This window comes from Molossus molossus, unplaced genomic scaffold (assembly GCF_014108415.1).
Source record: "Molossus molossus isolate mMolMol1 unplaced genomic scaffold, mMolMol1.p scaffold_m16_p_9, whole genome shotgun sequence".
Classification (NCBI taxonomy): Eukaryota; Metazoa; Chordata; class Mammalia; order Chiroptera; family Molossidae; genus Molossus; species Molossus molossus.
In genome coordinates, this window is record NW_023425403.1 from 17,818,146 (window position 1) to 17,842,705 (window position 24,560).

General features: G+C 39.3%; 1 protein-coding gene across 1 annotated transcript in view; it reads left to right on the top strand.

Annotated features, from left to right (window-relative positions):
* DLC1 (DLC1 Rho GTPase activating protein) overlaps positions 1-24,560 on the top strand; it is a 390,131-nt gene that overhangs the window by 11,635 nt on the left and 353,936 nt on the right. The window contains exon 2 of the mRNA XM_036250146.1: positions 2,223-3,370. Within this exon, the coding sequence (XP_036106039.1) occupies positions 2,348-3,370 (1,023 nt within the window). The 5' untranslated portion in view covers positions 2,223-2,347. The remainder of the gene's footprint in view (positions 1-2,222; positions 3,371-24,560) is intronic.

Here is a 24,560-nt window from a genome sequence, read left to right on the forward strand (position 1 = left end):
GGATAAAAAAAAAAAACATACATACTTGCCAAGGTTGAGTGAAATAAGTTAATTAATATTATGGTAAGGTGGTAAGGTCTTAAAGGCAATCTGTTCCCCAAAGGATTAATAAAATTCTATCTCTTTTTAGCAAAAGAAATGAAATCAGAATTGTCTCAACTTAAATGGAAATGTACCAAATGTGGCTTAAGAATGACACAGTAATACCACTTGGTCTTTCTTAAGTTAGCTGTCTCTTTCTACACTAAATAAAGAAAAGAAAGCATCTAAAACAGAAACTCCCTATTACAACCCAAATTTGCCCATGAAAGCAAAAATGTTCTGACCTGCATCTATGCGCTTTTTCCACTTTCCATAGCCTCCCACACGATAATGACTTATGCATGGAATTCAGGGACTTTATATTTTCTTTTGAGTGCAGAATGAACGCCAACATGGAAAATGTGAATGCTAACCATTTTCAAAGATGGTCACAGATCTTTGAGAGAACCAAATGGTATCCAGAAAGATATTTGGTCAGGCTGGGGAACCAAATTCTAGTACATTCCTTAAGTTCACTGGGCTTCACAGGATGGGAATATTTACCTTTCTGGCATGTGCTTAGAGCTTAGTCAGGATAGCTTGAAATTTTTGGTGAGGAGTCAGTCCTTTTCAATAGCCTGAAGTGACCCCAAACCAGCACAGCAGTTAATCTTGTTTATGGCTGGAATCAATAAGCCAATCCCTGGTATGTGCTGAAAGTTCCTACGTGGAGTCAACACTAGAAGTGTCTGCTCTTGAATGGGATTTTTCTTTTACAGTCCACTAATTTGGTTTAATTATGGAACAACATTTTATAAGGTTGAGTTTACATGGGTATAATTTGTTTCCTTTAACTAAGGGTTTGAATAATTTAAGGCAAAAGTATGGATACCAGGAATGTGTTTATATTCTGACCTTATCTTATGCCTGGTTTTCTTGTTTACTTAAATTTTTATGGTCAAAGTCTAACAGAAGTATACAAGCTAAACTCCATAGAAGCCAAAGAAATGAGACTGAAATTTCTGAAGAATTATTCCGATTGTCTTATTGTGCTCACATCTTCTTTTGGTTCTCCTGAATTCCTGCCTAAGGAGTTTAGATTTCATATATATATTAAAAATATGTTGAGAGGAAGGGTGGAGGCAGGATCTCACTCCACGGAGACAATGAAGTGTGTTGGCTATCTAATCCTGGCCTTAGAACCAGGGCCTAGACTGAATCCTGGCTTACTTCCTAGATGCATATAAAACCACAGGAAAGTTATTTAATGTTTCTAAGCTTCAACAATACCAGCTAGCTAGCTAGCTAGTAGTAACAGTAATAGGATGCATGTAAATGTATTTATCCTGAGGTATTGTCAATGGTATGTGTTATGCTTTTTTATCCATGAATTATGTGTTAATATGAGCTAAACTGGATTATTTCATGTTTCTTAGTCACTCCCTAGAGTAAATGCATCCTGATAGTTTGGGATCTGCATTAGCTCTTTCACACACTAATACATTACAAATGCTGTCTCTATAGCTCCAATTTTGCATGGACAGTTCCCTGGTGGCTTTTGTTGAAATTCAAACCAAACAGCAAATAGATTTCTGTAAAGACTTGTGTTCACGAAAGTAAATCAAAAAAGTATGTAAGCTAAAGCAACAAGTTTCTTCTGATGAATTGTACCAACTATTGCAATCCAAATATTTTCTTAATGAAGTTTTCAATGTTCAATAGTTATCTTTTTTTTTTCTTTATTGTTTTTAGAGAAAGAAGGAGGGAGAGGGAGAGAGAGATACAAACATTAATGAGAGAGAACATCAATTGGCTGCCTCCTGCATGCCCCACACTGGGGATTTGGCCCACAACCTGGGCATGTGCCCTGATCAGGAATTGAACCAGCAACCTCTTGGTGCATGGGTTGATGCTCAACCACTGAGCCACACTGGCTGGGCAATATAGTTATATCTTTATCAATAGATCAATCAATCCAGCTGCATTTTAAAATATTGTCAATGCTTTTTAAATCAGAAATATTCAATATGAAATTTTCTTCTAGTATTAAACTGCTTCTTAAAGAAGTAACACTATTAAATAGAAACTTTATAAATTCTCCTACTTAATCTTTCTAGTACAGATTAAGTGCTCTCTTTTTTAAGATACATTTTCACTTTAGAATCATATCCTGAACTATGTATTTTTTAATTTTTTAATAGGTGGTGAAATGATAAAACTCACTCTCTTCTTCAATCAGCAAATTTAAAGTGATCTTTCATCAAGTTCCATCTCCTTTTGTCTCATATGGAATGTATCTCTCTATCTGTTGTTAAACTACAATGACATGTCTGTAGCTATCAGAAAGAGAAGCTGGGAAGAACATGTGACCCAGTGGATGGGACAGCCTTTTAGTTCTGATGATCATAACACAGCATGTCATCATGGACTAGTAGCTGACAGCTTGCAGGCAAGTATGGAAAAAGATGCAACTCTAAATGCGGACCGCAAAGAGAAGTGTGTTTCACTACCAGACTGCTGTCATGGATCAGAGCTGAGAGATTTTCCTGGGATGCCAATGGGTCACATTTCAAAGGAGGTGGATGAAAATGACAGCCACGAAGGTGAAGATCAGTTTCTTTCTCTGGAAGCCAGCACGGAAACACTAGTGCATGTTTCTGATGAGGATACCGATTCTGATCTATATCTTACAGATGATAAACAGATTTTAACTTCCCAAGGGCATAAAACATCAGACCAACATAGCGTCAAAGGAGCAGGCTCCTTAATAAAGACACTGCCTATCACAGAAAGAAGCCAAGACTCTTATAATCCGTGGGGAATGGCTGGTGGAGCTGATTTAGCACTAGTAGAAGAAAGGGGGAAAAGAAACGTCATTGACATTATAAGTAAAAGCCTGGAGCTCTGTAATGATATGAACTTAAGTGAAATTAAAGATGCATCCCAAATACATGTTTGTGATTCATTGAATGTGAAAGATATTGTGCCTGAGAAGCAGTTGCTTAATTCTGCTGTAATTGCTCAGCAACGAAGGAAACCCGACTTCCCTAAAGAGGAACATGAAAGAAACACCTGCTGTGTAGAACAAGATGAGTTTTTCACCATTCCTTGTTCAGAGAGAGGGCTGCCGTTATTAAAAGCAGATACTGGAAGCTGCCTTCTGCAGCCTCCTTCCTGCCCTGGTGGAATGTCAGCGGAAAATGGCCTGCAGAAGAGTGGTTTCTCAGAACATCAAAACAAACGTCTTCCAGAGGTCAGCTCAGGAGATGGCATGCAGTGTTTACACTTAAAGGAACCTCTGGCCACCCAGGAACCCACAGATAATCAAGTCAGACTTCGCAAAAGGAAGGTAAGACATGTGCACAGATTGTCTAGGTTTTGGAATTTTGTAAATATCCTTGTCTCCATCACTTATTATTTTAATAGCATTACAAAGATATATAGTCCTGGCCAGTTTGGCTCAATGATTAGAGCGTTGGCCTGCGGTCCAGAGAGACCTGGGTTCGGTTCCCGCTAAGGGCGCGTGCCTCTGTTGCAGTTTGTCCCCGGCTCTGGTTGGGTCGTGCGGGTGGCAACCACTCGATGTGTCCCTTTCACGTCGATGTTTCTCTCTCTCTCTCCCTCCCGCTCTATCTGAACAAAGAATGAAAGGATGTCCTCTGGTGAGGATTAAAAAAAAAAGATACATAGATGTTTCTTTTGCCCTGTAATATAGCTATGTGACTCAAAGAGCTATCTTCTTGGGGAAACCATCAAAATATCTAAAAATTAAAATATAAAAGCCTATCCATTTCACTAATGATACTTACAATGGTTTATGAACATTCGCTATTGAAAATGTGTTGAAGCAGAATTGGTTTCACTTTCTTCAGATGGAATTAAATAGTCACGAGAAAGCTCAATGTTCAAAACTCATCTGAGTGAAGAGTGATCTCTAATTATTTTTTAAGTCAAGGTATTTTTTAAAATTTAATAGCATTTATTTGGGCTTCTTTCTTTTTCCCTTTAAAAAGCACATTTTATCATAATAAAAGTCATATAAATTACATTAAAAATGACCATTTTATGTATATCTAAAGGCAACAGTATCCCCTCCCCCAAAATACACTGATACTATTTTAAATGAATCCCTGACATATTCATTATCAATGGACATATCAACTTTTCTTTAATTCTTGACTAAAAAGGGCCAATAATTGACATTGTTTCTATGCCAAGGCTCTCTGACTAATCCCGCAGACGCATGCTCCCTCCCCTAAGTAGTTTCCAGTTGAGCGAAGCAAGGATTCGAGTGGAGTTATAGGAAGCATGGGTTAACTAGTGAACTCTTGAGCAAAGATTGTCTTGCATTTAGGATTTTCCCAAAACTCTTCCAACAATGTAGTGCTGTGTAATCCTAATGTAAATATAAATACAATTTCTTCTATAAATCCAATACAGTCATTGGCATTGGGAACAATGCAGATTGGACACATTAGTGTAACATCCTCACCCCTCTTTTGATGTAGCATCAATCCATAATTGCAATTCTAACACTCAACTAATGTTCCTAGTTCTGTTCAGCTGAGCTGTCTACAATGAAGGGTAAAGATCTCCAACTCTCTTTGTGGTGAAGAAATCTGGTTTTCATAAACTGTGGTTTCGCTAACAAACTAGATCAGTAACATGTCATAAGTCAGTTTAAGTGAAGTCAAAGACTTTACAGCAAAGATCAATGTGTTCAAACTATATGCCCACAGAGCATTCTGTGCTGCTGGCAAACTCTTCCTTCCTTATATAAGTTGTATCAAAATGCTAATGCGCCATAAAGTTGTTTAGATTGGAATGTTCAGGTCACCTTTTCAGAAATTTCCATATATCCTATCAAATCTGTTGGAGGGAACGCAATAATGACATAAGAAAGTATTAACTGACCTATGACATAGCTCCCCTAAAATAAGACAAACCCTGCCCAACTGCCGACAGAAACATTAAACATTCCAGAAACATATGCTCACCACTTGGACATTTATATCAATACTAAGAATGCTGGAAAGAATTTGTTCTTGGACATGTCACTATAGCATGGTTGTATTATGAGAGCTGTAATTATATCTCATTTACAAGTTCTAACTTAAATAGTCTATTTTAAGCATTTCATCATTCTGAAGTGCTGTGGCATTGTCTGCTGGGACATTTGCTTTGACTCTACAACTCATCTGTGATGTCTTATAAAAAACAGGTTTAATAAAAAAATTTTAGGTTAAGAATTTAATCTGGAAAAGTATGGTTATCAGAGAAGCCTCTGGAATAAAAACCTGTAGGAATTTTTGTTCTATTAGTTATTGATGAGTTTAAATACTTTGGAATTAGCCATTTTAGAACTTTACCAAAAGAAATAATAAAACAATTTCACAAAAATTTATGCACAGAGATGTTCATAATTGTATTGTATGTTACTGACAAAAAAATTCCACCAATAATGTTTAATTATTATTTAGAATGATATGTATGTGCTAGAGTTAATAATAAAATTTATGTATAAACTATAGTACAGTGTGAAATGCTATGCAACCATTACAAAGATGGAGTGAGATCCATGTGTACTAACTGAATGATGATGCTCATGATATAGTGTATCTGAAAAATGACACTGGCAGACCAATATGTACAGCATATCCCAACCTATATGACAAAATGTGAGGATGCAGAGATAGAGATGTAGATACATATAGATGTGGATGTGGATGTGGATGTGGATGAGGATATGGATGGAGAGAGAGAGAGAGAGAGAGGGAGAGAGAGAGAGAGAGAGGATATAAACTTCTCTATATAACTAAATAGGAATATGCCAAATCTTACCTAAGTAGGCACACAATTGTTAATAGCAGTTACTTTAAGATAATAGAATTAAGAGCATAGAAGCAGAGAATTTTTACCTTTTTATCCTATATAATTTTTATAAAAGGTCATAGAATTATGGGCAGACTGCATATAATTAATGGATGTACAAAAACAAAATATTAGATATACAAACTACTTGAAGTATTTTTTCAATGTCACAAAACAACGATTTATCTAATTATCATGATTGTTATTATCTTTATAAAATAGAAACAAATATTTATAAAGTTTTTCAAAATATCAATAAGAGTTTCTGCCCTGGCCAGTTTGGCTCAGCGGTTAGAGCGTCAGCCTATGGACCAAGAGAGTACTGGGTTCGGTTCCCGCTAGGGGCACATACCAAAAAGAAAAGTTTTAATCAATAGTCAATTCCTAATGCCAGCACATCTAGCTAAAAACAGATAAGCCTTTTGAAGAGACAGGCAAGCCACGTCTTCATGTCTAAGGTATTAGGTATCAGATCTGGAAAAGAGTTTGCTTAATCGTCTTATCTTTTAAACTGTCAGCAATAGCTATGGTGACAGCTCTAAGATTAGAGTTTGGAAAGGTGAACTAGAGTATAAGATAATAAAATTTTAGTTAGAAAACTTTAATCAGCTCATTATCTGATGGTTATATGAGTGAACAAATCCTTCATTGTATTTATGAGCATGAGTTTTGGGGGTTTTATTTATTTATTTTTTTGGTCAGGATATAATCAAGATTCTAAAACTCGAAAAAACTATAAACAAAAACAGAACTTATAGGAGTGATATTCAGAATATACTGAAATATTACTCTATTTAAAGATACTGTACTTTAGATATAAATTATCATTTCTTGAAACCTATAAATCGTGTCAGGCATTTACTGTATTGCATGATGTATTTTCTCTGGTTTTCCAATGATATTTCTGGCCATCAAGGATATATATATATATATAGAGAGAGAGAGAGAGAGAGAGAGAGAGAGAGAGTTTCAATTGGAGAGGACTGCATGTGTAGTATAAGTAAATATTAACCTTTTAAGCTAACAATTCCCCTAAATATAATAAAATATATAATTAAGATGAAGCCACTGAAATCAAAGGAGAACCAAATAGATTATAAGCAGACATTAGAAATGAGCCAGCCCGAAGGTCGTGTGGCATAGGACCCGAGTGTACATGGCGTGGGTGGGTCTTTGGGTAAGGCAGCTGGTTAAGAGCAATTCTTAGAGACAAATTCCAAAGAAATCTGGAGGAGGGAAACAGTCTAAGAAGTGGTCTCTTTAAACCAAATGAGATGTGAAGATGGAAAATATGTAGGGAAAGACTTGAGGTCAGACTTTTTTTAGGGAACTGGTGTATTTGTTCTTGACGGTGGTTCACTAATTAAAGAGAATCTAACATTCAGTCTTCTCTAGAGGCTATTTAAATAGTTCCCAAATTTTTGAATAACCATAATAGTTACATAAATGTAGGAACATGTTTTCATTTGCTCACATAAAACTCAATCCATATTACAAAGCAAAATAAACTCCAAAAGATAATGCAAAAATTATCTGAACTTTGAGAAGACACCTAATTGCACTTTTGAACAACAACAACAAAAAAAGACTCACATTCCAACAATAAACTGAATTATATCATTTATGCTAGAGATTTGGTTGCCATCACAGCAAACCAGCACGAAAGTGGCTTAAACTCCGTCTTTCTGTCACACATACAGTTCTGGATCAAGGAGTAGGCTCTATGTTTTTAAAACTCCAGACCCCTTTTATCTAACTGCTCTACCACCTTGAGCCCTCACCCATATTCAAGCCAGTGGGAAGAGGAGGGGTGGGGATGGCCACACTTCTGCTTGAAGGCGGGTCCCAGAAAGCGCATGCTTCCTCTCTTTCCCTATTTCCTGTGCTAGAACTTAACCTCCAGAGATGCGCGCAGCCCTGAGAAATGGAGGCTGCATGCTGGGGAAGCACATGTCTGCTAAAAACTCTGTTATCAGTGCAGAAGGGGACATTTTATATTGAGAGATAACTCACAACATAAATATGTTAATGAACAATATACTAACATAAATATATTCTAGTATAGAGTCGTGAAAGGGATAAACAGGCTTCATGGATGTCCCGTGGCTTCTGTATAAATACCTGATGCTTTAATTTCATGCTACAGAATATCTTTCCATATTAGGCTACTCTTTTATATGTGACAATGGTGTTTTATCAAATGCTATACTTGTCCTTGTGGAAAAAATGCCCAGGAGCAAAACATTATACTGTACATACTATACTTCATCTCTGAACAAATGTAATACATTAACAGTGACTGACAAAAATCAAATGCTTTCTTTTTACCCTATTTTAAAAATACAGATAAACTTGGTAAAAGCACGCCTATATCTAAAAGGACCTTCTCACTCCTTTCTATGACTGTCTTGTGCCTTCTGTCTCCTGAATGACCATATGTAAGCCGTGTAGCCTGGGATTTAACACTGATCTATGGGTGACACAAAGAATATAGTAAATTATGCAAGAATGGAGGCCAGATGGAAGAATATAAACGAAAAGGAAAACTTGTCTAAGAAATAAAAACTAAAAGATGGTTAAGACCCTAAGAAGCTACGTTGAAGGACAGCAAGGACTAGTGGAAGAATTAGAGTTTATTCATAAGCCTGATACTAGTTGACATAAAGGGAAGAAATGGGAAGCAGGGTAAGTATATACAGGGTGGGGCAAAAGTAGGTTTACAGCTGTGAGTACACGAAACAATGTATTCTTGTGTTATTATTATTATCGATGATTGTGTTTTTTTCCACACAGCTGTAATCCCACTCTTGCCCCACCCTGTATAGCTCTGTAGATAGATCCATAGTAACAGTAGGAGTTACACTAGGGTCACACTGATTTTACAGAGCCCTGTGGAGCAGATTATATTGTTTTTAAACTTTGTTTGCCTCAATTGAGAATTAGAGTTGGCACAGAAAGGTGTTACCAGGTGGAAAGTTGGTCACTGGATGAATGACCAGCTCATCCCAGCCATACTTTCAGTTGGGCTTGTGTCCCAGGTAAAGCTCGTAGCTTTGTGCGTGGCTCCTTTTATGCCCTTAGGTCATTGAAAATCATCAAATTATTTCATGTCATTCAAAGTGGGTTTTGCCTTCTAAACAACTAGAAAGCCAAAAATATTTTTGTGGATATTTGGGGCTCAAATATTTTGCCTTATAACAAACATAATTTCCCTAAAACCACCTAGAAATGCAAAAACATTTAATTATATGAAGGATAAAACTAGATATGGTATCTGATAAAATCCATCAGTAATAAATATCGAGCATTTACAATATCCCAGGACCTGTTCTGTGATACCACCATGAGCCAGAGAGCAGAGATGTTTACATTGTGAACCACAGAGTCCCTAAAATACTGCTGGAGTTCCCAAATAAGACTTCTGTTTGGCTAACCCATAAGGCTAGCGCTGAACGGAGGGGGCAGTAGTGAGGAAGAGAGAAGGGACAGGGTGCCCGAGGAGGAGTGGTGGGGTAGGGGTGGAGGGAAGAAGGAGAACAGAAGGAGAGAGAGAGGAGGTGAAGGCAGGTGACAGAAGAGAAGCAGGCTAAAATAGGAGACCAAGGGAACACTAGTCAGTTGCCAGGAGAAACAGCAATACGTCTTGACAAAAAGTAGATTTGTAGCAGCCTGGAATCAGATTCTTTTATTATTATTTATTTTATTTCATTTTTTTGTTACAGGTGTTTCTCCTTTTTTCCCCCATTGACACCCTCCTCCAAATCTTACCCCCCCCCAGCATTATTGTCTATGTCCTTGTTTATGCATATATGTGTATAAGTTCGATGGCTTATCTCTTCCCTCCCCCCACATCCACTTCTTCTGAGGTTTGTCAGTCTGCACCCCACTTCCATGGAACTGGGTCTATTTTGTTCCTCAGCTTGTTTTTTTCATTATATTCCACAAATAAGTGAGATCCTGTGATATTTGTCTTTCTCTGATTTCTGATTGACTTTTTTAGCTTAGGGTAATACTCGCCAGGTCCGTCGTCTGAAAGAATGAGAGATCTTTCTTTCTTACAGCTGCATAGTACTCCATTGTGAAATGTACCACAGCTTTTTCATCCACTCATCTACTGATGGACACTTGGGCTGTTTCCAGATCTTAGCAATTGTAAATAGTGCTTCTGTGAACATCAGGGTACATGTATTCTTTCTGATTGGTGTTTCAGGCTTCTTAAAATATATTCCTAGAAGTGGGATCACTGGATCAAATGGCAGTTCAATTTTTAATTTTTTGAGGAAACAGATTCTTTTTCTTTGGTTGACAAGGAGCATGAATTTGACTCCAGCAATCACAGAGCAGGTAGGGAAAATTATTGTTATTATCGTTTCCCATGAGGAACTCTGCTAACTTGGGCTGTAGCTCCACCAGGCTGCAGATGAAGCCCTGGTAAGCTCATAGGTCAAGATCCCAAATGTTCTCGCATGGGGGATGTGGAGAGGACCTTCCCTAGTTTTCTCAGCTAAGTTATTTGCTTGATTCTTTTTTCATTCATAGAGGACTGATTCCTATTCTAATGTTTACTACGAATTTATTTGATCTCACCATTGCTAACTAAAATATAAGCTCACTGGGGGCAGTTCTGTGTCTGTACCAATTCAATTTTTTGTCTATAGTATGCAGCCCAGTGCTTAGAGCTCTGTCCATAAGTGTTTGAATGAATAAATATCTCTGTCATGATAAAGGATTTATTTTCAGAAGACAGTATCAGGTGTCAGGAGCTTAAGATACAAAGATGCAGAAGAAATGAAGTCATACAACCGAAACCAGAGACCAGATATCCCATTCTTTATGCCATAATCTCCTCTCTGTCCTCTCTGCTAGCTCCATGCTAAAGAAGAGGATGAGGGAACAAGAGGGAGAACAGAAGTATGTGAAATCTGGGTCTCTGAGGCAGCCTTCTAGTTTAAGATTATTACTACCGCCCTGGGCGGTTTTCTCAGTGGATAGAGCGTTGGCCTTCAAGCATAAGATTATTACTACCGCCCTGACGGTTTGGTTAGAGTGTTGGCCCGTGGACGGGAGAGTCCAGGGTTCTGTTCCCACTAAGGGCACGTACCTTGGTTGCAGTTTGTCCCCAGCCCAAGTTGGGGTCATGTGGGTGGCAACCAGTTGATATGTCTCTCTCACATTGATGTTTCTTTCTTTTTCTTCCTCCCTCTCTCCCTCCCACCCTATCTGAAGATAAATGCAAAAATGTCCTCGACTGAGGATAAAAAAATAAATAAAAAGATTACTACCCTTTGCCACAAAATAACTAATCAGTTGTAACTAATTTGTTATACAGTAATCTGAGTGCTAAATATTTTTTAGAATGTACTTAGTTGTCTCCAGAGGTAAGTAGGCAAGGATGAATGAAAAAGAGAAAATTTATTTACCTTATTTTTAATTTATCCTTTAATTCTGTATATATTTTATAAGATATACCATATTTTACTACAAAAGCGTATGTGTTATAGTTTATAAGTAAGTAACAGACACTGCTTGCTGCAGAGTAGATAATCAAAGCTTTTGGGAAGCCACTGGTTTAGAAATTCTCTGGCTTTTCTGGCTAATGTAGCATTGAGGAAGCTGGGAGTGGAAGAGAGGGGAGCTGACAAGAATAATAGAAGGAGACTGAAAGACAAGTGAGTATAAGACATCGAAGGACTTTTGTTTAGAGAGTATCCGACAATAGTAAATTTCTTTTTGACTTCTATTGTGAAAACCACATAAAGTTGGGAGATTTGTTGCCAGGGGCCTTTAAGGCAGAAAAATATCCTCTGAATGAAAGCAATTAGATCTGAACTTTTCTTGTTCCAGGTATTTTTTTTAAGTAGTTATGAAGTGTGATGGGCCTCTGTTCCAACAGTGACTTGGACCAAAACTGCAAATTTACATTATTAGTAACAAGATCATTAATAAGTTCACATTTACCCAACATCAGCTTTTACTGGAGCAAGAATTAATACATTTTATGATGTTATTTTAAATAATTAATAGGTATTTCAGAGCCAATTGCACATTAGAGGCTATGGTACTAGTGAAACATTTAGTTTCTTCCGCATGGATTTCTGTTACCATAAACCAGGACCAACTTATTAATCTTTTAATACCAACAAAACCACCATAGATTTTGGCTGCCTCCCTCGAAGAAATGCCAATATCCACAAACGTTGGGATAACTAGCATACCCTACATAACAGAGCCCTGCCTCTGTTATTTGGGCACTAAACCCAATGCTGCCAACAGACTGTTCATTTGTTGGCTCATGTTCTTAGAAATAAAGTCCTTCCCTGCTGCCAACAAGATCTCTATTCCACAGATAATTTTCTGACTGTCAAGAAAATTATAGTGCTACGTTAGAGATAACCTCACAATTTTCAAAGGAAACATAAGCAAATAGGAAAGTACACTTTCATTCTTTTTTCAGTTCTGTCTCTACATTGGCATAGGAATAAAACTAGTGATTAATGAACCTCTTCAATTTTTGGTTCTATTTTCTGCGCCAGTGAAACTTCAAAAGAATTTGCTGGTTTTTATATACATTAAAAGTTAACCCAGAGATTTAAAAGAAATTCAAAGAGCATCATTATTTGGTCTAGAAAGTGAATAGCTTGGTTTGAGCTTGATTTTCTGACCAAGAGATTAGGCTGGGATGAGGAGAAGGAGCACAGTCTAAATTTAGGGGCGTTATTTAATCTTCTTGAGCCTCGTAGGCCCTTGAGAAGTTGAGACAAGAGTCCCTACTTCAGAACACTGTCAGGAGCATTAAATGAAATAGAAAATGTGATGAAATAGCAACATTGTACAACCACTAGAACAATCCACTTTTTAATAAAGATTTGAGGCAAGGATTTGACAGGTAAATAACTGAAGAATTGCAGAACTAAATCTGGAAATAGGTCAAATGCTAGCAAAATCTCCATTACCAGAATGTATCCCCTGCTGGGGTGCCTAGCTACTCCAGTTGGCGATTGGCAGAGCGCTGCCCAGCCCATGGTAAGTCTCCCAGCTCCTGCTCAGAACACAATTAAGCCAATGGACTCTGAACCCAGCTGCTTCCCTCGCTTACAGCTTTGTGATCCTGCCCGTTACTTATTCTCACTGTGCCTCAATGTTTTCTCTGTATAATGGGCTACTTCACTCTGTAATTGGGAAATGTAGATAAGTTAATATATAAAGTAATTAGAACAGTCCCTGACACAGTAAGCACCATGTGACTTTAGTAATATTGGCTATTTTTTGTTTGCGTGTTTTACTACATTGTCCTAGTTACAGATATGAGAGTAAGCTGAACTCTCTGGGAATATCTGTGGGAGAAAGCGACAAAATCTAAGACAGGATTTGGAAAGTAAGTCACCCCACGTAGACGTCTTTGCTATCTAATTATCCTTATAGAGTAGAGCCTAGATTATGCATTTGTTAACTACGTTACTATTAAGTCCCTTCTCTTTCCCGTACGCTTGGCCACGTGCAGGACAGAAAGGATGAAGTGCATCCTTACCTAAAGGTGCTTGCACGAGTAGAGGCCTTGCAGCACAAGTAACACATTTAAAAATATTCATTGAAACTAGTTTTGCTAACTATTGGACCCTAATGTAAGAGCGTGTTTTGCACCACAAGTACGGTGACATGTCGCGGTGATGTGAAGGTAAGAGGAAGACACAAGTTCACAGGCCAGACTTAGGAAAAGCAGTTTTCTGTTTTCAAACCTAGATTTCTTAGCTAAGTACTTTCTGGATTCTTTACCTAAAATAAATAAGTAAACAATCTAGATTTCAACCTACCAGGGAGTCATGAAAAAAAAAAAAAGATAGCTATGTTCATTTGCTCTCTAGCTAGGATTTGGTTAGGCAAGGATTTGACAGGTAAATAACTGAAGAATTGCAGAACTAAATCTGGAAATAGGTCAAATGCTAGCAAAATCTACATTACCAGAATGTCTCCCCAGCCAGGGTGCCTAGCTACTCCAGTTGGAGATTGGCAGAGCGCTGCCCAGCCCATGGTATGTCTCCCAGCTCCTGCTTAGAACACAATTAAGCCAACAGAAAAGTGAAATAAAGACCATGGAAATATGTTGAGGACTAAAAAAATGGTTCAACTGTAAAATGATGAGGAGACGAGATAGTGACTCCCATCAACTTTCATCGCCTCATACACATGTAAGAAGCATCTACGGAATGCCGTTAATACCCTTGGGTGAGGATAAAAATATATATATATTTTTTATAATTATGATCATAATAAGGTGATGTAACAGCATAACTGACTAAAAGCATGAGCAGTAAAAAAGCAAGAGAATGATTCCTTGTTTGTTAAAAATTCAGTTCTGATTATGAGGTTTCATATTCCACTCACATATCAGCCTAATGCACAATTAGAAATGTTCTGTAGAGTCCCTTTGAAGAAATGCCCAAGGTATTTCTGTCAGAGTGTAACAGATGAGAAGTGGACTTCATAAGGATCTGATAAAAATAAAATTTCAATGTTCATCTTCAGTATAAATCAAGAAACTCTTTAATAATAAGAGCCCATTGGCCCCAAGAGGGATGCAAATTCTCCGAGGACGCCGGGTGCCGAGAGGACGCACTCACGTTGTGCTGCTCATCGTCTGCTGTCGCGGGACAAACTCTGAGTGGGAGAGATTAGCGTGCAAGCCCAGGGTCTGCGTAACAGCCTTTGCTTCCAATACTGTTACTTAAATATTATTTAGATTGAAGGTCAATTAATGCCACAAAATCCATTTGTGAATTTCTGATTGAGTTAAACTTTTTCTTAAGAGAAATGTATAAAGCCCAAAACCATAGCAGGAAATCTAAGAATAAAATAAATTTACCCAAAAATATTTTATATATGTATATACATATAAGTTATATGCATATATAAATTAATTTTTTTCAAACTATGTTTCTATTGACTTTTTAGAGAGAGGGGAAGGGAGAGAGAGAGAAACATCAATGTGAGAGAGAAACATGGATCAGCTGCCTCCTGCACACCCCCCAGTGGGGATCAAGCAACCTGTAACCTGGGCATGTGCCCTGATCAGGAATTGAACCGGGACCTCTCAGTCCATGAGACCATGCTCAATCCACTGAGCCACACCAGCCGGGATATACATTCATTTTTAATATCTGCAGTAAGGCAAGCATAATCTGAGATTCAGTTTGGGGCTTCCTGCAGTTAGTGTGCCTCTTTATTGAGACTTGGAGTAGAGGCGGTGACAAAACACACAGAAATTAAATGGAAGCCACCTACTGCAAATTGGCTCATGGTGCTCTGCTCCCAGGATTCTAAAGGAAATGCAGAAGGAAACTGGAAGCAGGCTCAGCCTCTGAGCACAGTATCACCTTCTAGACCCATGGACCATTTTCTCCCGCTCTCCCTACCCCTCCTCAAAGGCACAGGGTAAGAAACACATAGCTGAGCTCTTGCGTGCAAGAGGAGTTACTTTTCACAGTTTGTATTTGTCATTGTGTGGATGGGACTTTAATTTTTCATTCATTCCTCAATAACATTCTTGGCATTTTGTCTTCATTTTGCTATAAGATGGTAACATGACGTTTAATGTCCCGTCTCATGTTTGTTTAACAACAAGCAAGACACCGTTCAGTCAATGAGGCTGTTGTAGGCACGTTCCACAAACCAGCATGGGATGAGGCACAGAGAATTAGCTTTTCATAGCTTCATGGAATGTTCCAGCTGAAAGAGACTTTCAACATCCTTGCTTTTCACTGTAACTGGAATAATGTGTGTGTGTTGACAAGGCCAAAGAGCTGTAATTTAGAGTGTTAATAGTGGCATGTTCTGTTATCAATGCGAAGTTGCTGCCCCACGGAGAAGATGCTGAGTTGCATATTATCATGGAAAAGCTATAATTTAAAAGTAATCAGAAAGAATTGGCCAACAGCGCAATGTAACACAAACCTAATATTAAGGTCTTTTTGAACGATGAAAGGAAATGTTTTATCCTTCTATTTCAGACATTTGTCCACTTTGTGTGCAGGAAAAAAAAACAGCATTGAGAATTTAACTACCATTTCAGGTATATGCTGGCAAAAATATAAAATAACATTTTAAAAACTGAAAATAGAATCTAAAATGAAGTTTGTTTTCTTCAGCTTCCCCTGGTTTCTAGTTTTATAATAAAAAGTTGCTCTTTCCTGATGCATGATTTTTAGTTAATTCAATTATTCTGTATTCTTTTCCTGTGATCAACCTAGACTTTTATCATAAATATTATCTCTATCCACTTAGAAGTTACAAAGTGCTTTCTCTCAGATGTCCACAGTGTTTGGGTTGAAGCATGATAATTTTAAACAAGCTGAAAAGTATTTCAAACAAGGTCCACACTGTGTGCGATCATTAAGGAAGCCAGGGGAGAAAGGAAGCTAAGCAGTGAATTTCAATCTAATCGCCTTGCAAACTTTTCTTTTAAACATATTAGTAGTCATGCAAATCACTAAATTTTTATACTCAAAATTCTGCTAGACTAGAAACACAAAAGCATGTGAAGTTGTACTATTCTGGGCAATTTAAAATGGAAATAAATCTATTTTTCACATTTTTTCACATGCAGTAACTTATGGTTATTATAATCCTAAATTTCCCATTCTGACCACTGAGATCATTTATTTTCTTGATAGAGAATAAATGAGCAGTAAGTGTATTGCTTACGGTAAGCTAGTTGATTGTGAAATGTAATTACTAACTTCCAAATAAATCTTTTCATTTTTAAGAGGACTAAATTTACTCAAGAGGTGTCAATAGGTAAGTCACTACACTGACAGAGTGAGTGACGTATGTGTCCGGCTGCTCCGTGTTTGTGCCTTCAATTCCTTGCTGAAGCCAGAGGGCTGCACAGCAGTGAGGTGGAGCCCTGGTTTCTGTACAGAGGGTCACAGCAAAGCTTCTTGAAGTTGGGGATGTTACATAAGCATATGATTGCTGTGGGCTCAAAGAGGGGACATTTTTATGCTATTTCTTATCAACCTACATTAAAGTCATTTCAAATCTATTGCTTATGCTGAGAGACTAAAACAGAATATTGTGAATAATAAAAATGGCTGCACAGTATGGGGGGCTCCGGGAAGAAAAATAAAAGTCAGTCTCTACCAAGGAGAAAATAGTAGAGGTGTATTAATAGAACCCAGGAACCTTGTTATGGGAAGGGAATAGAAAGCAGCCACAGTCATTCTGAAAATGCCTAAAGGGTGAATAATACCCTTGTCTAGGTATTTATGTTGTTGTGGTTCTACATTTCAAATCCAGGGGAGTTATATCCAGTATTGCAATTTCAACAACTGAACAATAAAACTTGATTCCAGAGGACTAATTAGCAAATGATCAGACATTGCCCCTGAGGTTGCTTTCCAGGCCTCTTGCAGCAGCCAGGTAACCCCTCTGCTGCGTGTCAGTCATGGAGCAGCCCCTGCTGTGGTCCGGGGGCAGCCAGGTGAGAACCAGCCAGACATGCACTGCACTCATTCTCCTAGAGGAACTGCTTATGTTCAAAGTGACATATTTACCTTCTCCCACCGCTGCTGCCTTCGTTCTGTCTGCACAGAGTTCCCTTATCACTTGGATAACACCCTTCTGCATTCCTAGCCTCTTTCTGAAACCAAAAGAACTGAGCAGGTACATGTAATTAAGGGTGAGTCATAAGTAACACCCACCACCCAAATGTGCAGCCCCATCCTTTCTCTCAGAAACGAGCTTTTAAAAGCCAAATTTACTTTGAGGCAATGCAAATTAAAGTTCATCCATAGCTCTAAGAACTGAAGGAAATCAATCCATGTCAAAGTCATGTTTCACAAATTCAAAATGTCTACTAATCACTGCTGTTAGGGTTGTGTTGTTATGTTTCTATATATATGTGTGGCTAGTTACAGTTCTAGAAAGTTCAGATGAAACTTTGAAAACAATGTGGAAATACACCTGTGAGGTTAGTAGTAACTAGTGATTGTTACAACAAGAACAGTTCTACATCCTCAATATTTCTCCTCCCGGCCCCCTCTATCCCCCCATCACCTCTTGCTCTAATTATTGCAGCAGCACCCTAAGGGTTTCTTTGGGGTCGGTCCTAATCCCCACCAATCTACTCTCCATACTGCAGTCCAAGTTACTGTTATACAATGCAAACCTGTGCATCTCCCTTCCGCAGCTTTAAAACACCAGTATGCTCGCCCAGACGGTGTGGCTCAGTGGACTGAGCATCGTCCCATGGACTGAGAGGTCCCAGTCAATTCCCAGCCAGGGCACATGCCCTGGTTGCAGGCTTGATCCCCAGTGAGGGGGTGTGCGGGAGGCAGCCAGTCAATGTATCTCTCTCACAGCGATGCTTCTGTCTCTATCTCCCTTCCTCTCTCTAGAAAATCAATAAAAACATATTTTAAAAATAAATATATAAAATACGATATGCTAGACAAGGTCTTCAAGGATAGTCCCAATCTGGGCCCGCTTGCCCTATGTGGTGTTATTTTTGTGCATCTCCTCATCACATTTTACCGCCGTGTTGAATTTATCTGAGTTATTCATCATCCTCACCCATAAAGCTCTCCCCAGACCACCTTTCTGCTCTTGCTACTCTTCCGGTTTCATCTTACATGTCATTTCACCCAAAACTTCTTCCTGAACCCCGCAGACTGAATTGCGGCCTCCTTCCAGATGCTCTCTGTGGATACTCAAAGCCCCTGTGAGGACTCTAGCAACGCGTCACACTGTGTTGGAAGGATCTGTTCATGTGTCCAGACTGTAGTGGTAGAATAGTGCCCTCCCAAAACACACGTGCGTGTCCTAACCCCTGGCACCTGTGAGCGTGACCTTATTTGGGAAAGGGGCCTTTGCAGATGGAATTAAGTTAAGGATCTCAAAATAAAATTATCCTAGATTACCTGGGTGAACCCTAAATCCAATGCCAAGTGTCCTTACAGAAGACAGAGGAGAAGACAGAGGAACAGGAGAGGAGGCCATGCGGAGAGACAGCAGACACGGGAGGGATGCAGCACGAGCCAGAAACACGCGAGGAAAGGCAGGAATGAACCTCTCCTGAGCCTTACGGACAGCACAGCCCTGCCAGCTCACTTTCGTCTCTGGCCCCGGGAACGGTCCGAAAACAAGTGTCTTCAGTGGTAAGGCACTGTTTGTAGTAGGTAATTTGTTCGAGCAGCCTCAGGAAACCAGTGCACATACCTGTACTCCAAACGAAATTCCCTGGCGGCAGGAACTCACGCACCCACGTTCATCTGCCAGTCCCCTCGCCGGCCCGCGCGCCCGGCTCACAGTTGGCACTGCTACGTTTCCGTGGAACCGGAGTGCGCACGAGCTCGGCGTGTCCTGCGTGATCTCCGTGCACGTACCAAGCTCGGCATGTCCTGCGTGATCTCCGTGCACGTACCAAGCTCGGCATGTCCTGCGTGATCTCCGTGCACGTACCAAGCTCGGCATGTCCTGCGTGATCTCCGTGCACGTACCAAGCTCGGCATGTCCTGCGTGATCTCCGTGCACGTACCAAGCTCGGCGTGTCCTGTGTGATCTCCGTGCACGTACCAAGCTCGGCGTGTCCTGCGTGATCTCCGTGCACGTACCAATGAGTTACTCTCACTGGCTTCTGCTTCCAATGAAACCTTTTAATCACCTCGGGCTATATTTTCTCATCTTTAATTCGACCTGATCGCTCTTTAGAAATTGCAATTAAAAAAAAAAAAGTAAACTAGAGCGAATAAAATGAAGACGTTTCTACATAAAATGTAGCGTTTATCATTTGAGGGCTTGAGTTTCGATGGGAGCTGAGAGTTTACACCTGGAACCAGAGCAAAGGTGAAGAGTATGAAGTATGTTCTCTGCTTGTAAGTCTGCTCCATGTTTTATAGACGTAATGCTCTCACATTCCTCTCTGAGTACTAATCGTAGTAATGATTTGATGTGAAGTTCACAGGTTTTTAATGTGTTGTTGGTGTTACAGAGTGTTTGCAGTTTGTGTGCAGCAGAGTTTCCCTGCCGCTGTTTTTTCTTAAAGATTTAGTGATTTCAGCTGATCTTTCCAGATTAGGACTAAGGAAAATTCGTGAGAGTAGGGACCGGTGTGTGATCTCCCTGTGATTCTTGTAGGAATACATCATTTATGTGCCTGCCCTTCTCATGTGTCCACCCTATCCACATGCTCAACCAGTATGAGGCTTCTCTTACTGTAGCTCATTCTACACAGTGTAATCAGATTTAACTTTTGTAAGGAAATGTCATCATCAGGTTATTTCCCTTCACAAAAAAAGCTGTTTGTGTTTTCAGATCATACCCCCCAGCTTGTATCGTAGTCCTTACACTTAGTCCTGGCTCCCATGTCAAGCGTACCTGCGTACTCCAAGGAGCCGAGCAGCGGTGCACTGCAAATCCGTGCTCTGGCCACCCCGTGCGCTCGAGTCTCGTAGCAGTCCCTCTGTGCACCCCGTGCCTCGTTCCAGCACTTACCACCTAACTGTCTCAAACTCACTCGATTTTCCTGAGGCTCCCAAAGCCACGTGTTCACCTTCTCTCCCTGAAAAATATCCTCACTGAGAATAAAAGTAAAATGAGAGAAAGTTAATAATTCTTTTTCAACTTGTTTGAGGTTGAACCTAATAAATGCCGTAATGTGGTGGTCCTTTATGTCCATTGAGGGCAGAGGCTATGTACTTCCCCTATGAGGTCTCAGGAATCAACAGGTAGAGTGAGAAACAGGAAATTGTCTAGGGGAGGAAGGAAGGGGGGGAGGAAGGGAGGGAGGGAGGGAGGGAGGGGTTGGTGGATGGATGGATGGATGGATGGATGGATGGATGGATGGCCAGGCTCATGGATGCATGAATGAGTGAGTCTGTACTGCCCAACAGCTGACTATAAAACTGTCTCCATTTAGTAAGATTGACGTAGCAGAAAAGCACAAATCTCTTGCTATGTGTCTAAAAGAAGAAGAGAAGATTCACTTACTAGGATGTCTGCTCACATCCTTGACTCTGCTGCTTTCATATTCCTTGATTTCACATACATGAAGGAGTCAATCCTACAATAAAATTATAATTATTTGCATAAACATGTATGCGAACTCATTCCATCATTAATTCACTCATTTAGGTGTGTTTTTTTTTTAAACCATCTAACATTTTAGTATTATATTAGTTGCCAGATAATCAATGATGAATAAGTTACTGTCATTCTCCTCAAGAAACTCAAACACCTTGAAGTGAAAACATTCACAACAAACATTTATGGTGCGCCCTCCATGAGTGTGTGACCATTCATCCTGGCTTGTCTGGATCCTCAGCTTTGTGCCTGTTGTCCCCACATCCAGCCAGATTAGGTCCCCCTGTCACTCCCTAATAGTCTCATTTGGTGACTAATTACACGGTGAACTTATGTACCAGCCACACTGAAAAGGACTGTGTGCGATGTGTACATAGAAGTGAAAATGTGCCTTGTCTCTTCTAAATTTAAACTTAGAGGCATAAGAAAATTCTGTTGAATTTATTAGGATATATATACCTATGTTTTTAATATCCATAATCTTTTGAGAACCTCAATCAAATCTTTTCTGATAGATATTAAACTTTGAATAACTGGTAAAATGCTTCAAAGGCCTAGTGAAAAATAAAACTCTCACAAGTGGCTATTTACAGAAAGTCATGGAAAAGCTAATATTCACAAAACAATAAGTGATACTAATTAGGTTCCTAAAGCATTATAATAATTCCCTTTTATTCTGTTTAAAGTTCAAATGTAATGCTTATTACTCATTTCCCCCATCACAATTCACTCCTATAGCTTTTTTTTGCTTTAATAGACAACTTACTCACTTTTATTACCCTGGGAAATGGTAAATATAATGAGAACTGTCTATGTAATACCCATTTCTGTACCACCCACTCAGAATTCAGTAGAGAACTAGTTATGAAATAATGACCCATGCATGTGGGAACTACAGGACATGCCAAATTGAAGGAAATGATGAGAGGTTGGGTTCATTTTCTTTTTAGAGTCTGTATAATTTCATTTATCTCTAATTACTTTTCCAAGATGACATCCTGGTCTCTTCACATCACAAATTCAGTTCTTAATGCCACATACGCAACACTAGTGGATCCCTGGCGTCCATCCATAGCATGTTCCCCTGAAGATCTGAGCAGCAGCCTTGGGGTTGGTGTTTCCTTCAGTCCGCCTTCGAGCTGACAGACCCCATGGAGTCTCCTTTTCTCTGGAGGAGATTTTGTGGTTATGGTTACGTCTTTCTTTTCATTGTGAAACTACTACTGTTTATCATCTTTATTTTCTATGGTTACTATTCATAATAAGATCTTTTATTCACTTTCTCTCTTTAATTCACTAAGTAAGTCCAAAAATCTCCATGGTTTCTGGGCACATGCTAAAAATAACAGGAAATTCATTATGTTAGCCCCTGTTTTTTAGCCAAAGGCCTGATAGGAAAGACGGCCTTATGCTGGGTCCTCGAATTCGGAAAACTAAAGTCCTTTGAACCAAAATGAAAAAGTCAAGGCTTTCTCTAAAGATTTCCAGAAACAAACTTGAATTGTCAAGATATTGTCCTGTTATAGGTAACACCTTTTTTTGAAGGCTGTTTTAAACGAATTCAACCCTGACACATGTTTAAGTCAAAAAGGAAAATGAGCTACAAATGTTTAGAAAGTGACTACTTTTTAAAATTAAAATTATACTTTGGTCTTCTTTGTCAAAAACAAACAAACACGCCATTATAATTATGTCACTACCAGAATATGTTCTCATTCAGTCGTTTACACCTACACTTTGATTTGGTATAAAATCACAAGAAACTTAGTGACCAAATAAAAGAAAACCAAGACAAACTATTTGAAGAAATTAATCCCAGAGGCACTTAATTCTAAATGAACCATATTGACAAATTTTACATACATACTACAGAACAATAACAGTAAATCTGTTATTGTTTCTTATGTTATAATGGAGCCCGGCTGGCATGGCTCAGTGGACTGTTTCATTCCATGGACTGAGAGGTCCTGGTTCAATTCCCAGTCAGAGCACATGCCGAGGTTGTGGGCTTGATTCCCTGTAGGGGATGTTTCTCTCTCACATCAATGGTTCTATCTCTCTCTCTCCCTTCCTCTCTCTCTAAAAAAAATCAATAAAAATATAAAGAAAAATTATGTTATAATGGAGAATGTACAGAGTTAGCTCAGGGAAGAGTGTTGTTCTTACCCCAGCTCTGCAACACCTCTGACCTAGAGTAAGTCTGTCCCCTCCAAACAATCATTGTCTCCTCATTCAAGGGAGGGTGTTGAATTTGGAAACCTATTCTTTCCAGGTCCCCACTTCCCTAATCCTCAGATACTTGTTAGTAAATTGTGTTTGTGTCTCAATGTAATGATTGTTGTTTAATTGTCAGTGTTTACTCTCAAGCATTAGAATTTATCACACACCAAGTTGTCACTGCAACCGAAAAATTATAACAGTGTCAATTTTTTTTTTTTTTAAAGGACTTTAAAACTTCTCTTCCAAAAATCTGTCTCCTGTTCTACATGAATGGTTTACTCACAGATTCTACCTAAGCCTCGGACATGCCTTAGTCTGCTCAGGCTGCTATAACAAAATACCATAGGTTGGGTGGTTTAAACAAGACATTTGTTTCCTCATGGGAGAAGTCTGAGACCAGTTCTGGTGAAGGCTCTCCCCCAGGCTTACTGACGGCTTCTTCCTCGTTGTGTTTACATGGTAGCAAGACGCTCTGCTTCCTCGTCCTTTTATTATCAGGATCTAATCCCATCACGGGGCTCTACCCTCATGATCTCATCTAAACCTAACTACTACCCAAAGGCCTGGGCTTCAACATAATTTGGGGTGACCCAAATATTCACTCCACAGAGGTGTTTCTCTTGACATATTGGGTCAGCATATCGTCCTCCAGCCCTGGCATTTGGTGGTTCTAACTCTTTCAGCCAAAATATCTTTAAGGCAAAGACAGGTCCCCCCCCCCCCCCTCGGCTCCTACAGTGACTAATATTTAGGCATTCTGTAGATATTTATTGACAGATTGATTGAGTTTACCAAAGAAAAGTTAATACATTTCTGAGGGCTGTGTACATAGTACAGTGGTATAATACCCTAATGAAAACCATCAGTATGTTATCACACAATTTAATAATTTAATAGTCAACTTTCGTGTTTCATATGACTAGGGAATCTCCACTACTTAAAAAAAAAAAAAAAATTGAATCACCCTGATTGAGCAAATGGTGTTGTTTGTCCTCGACAACAGACGTCCCTGACAGTTGTAGCCCGGGGTGGTTCTCTCCAACAAAGCTTGACCTAGCAACCATCAGGGGGTTGCAACTGTGTCTTAGGAGACTGACGTTGAAGACTTTGGGGATGCAGGCTAAGTCTAACAGTGTATAAAGAACTTCCAAGGATTAATGGACGTTCATTCAAGATATCTAATGAGCTCTGGCCAGTTTGGTTCAGCGGTTGGAGCGTCGGCCTGCGGTCCAGAGAGACCCGGGTTCAGTTCCCGCTAAGAGCACGTACCTCGGTTGCGGTTTGTCCCCGGCCCTGGTTGGTCGTGCGGGTGGCAGCCACTCGATGTGTCCCTTTCACGTCGATGTTTCTCTCTCTCTCTGTTCCTCTCTCTC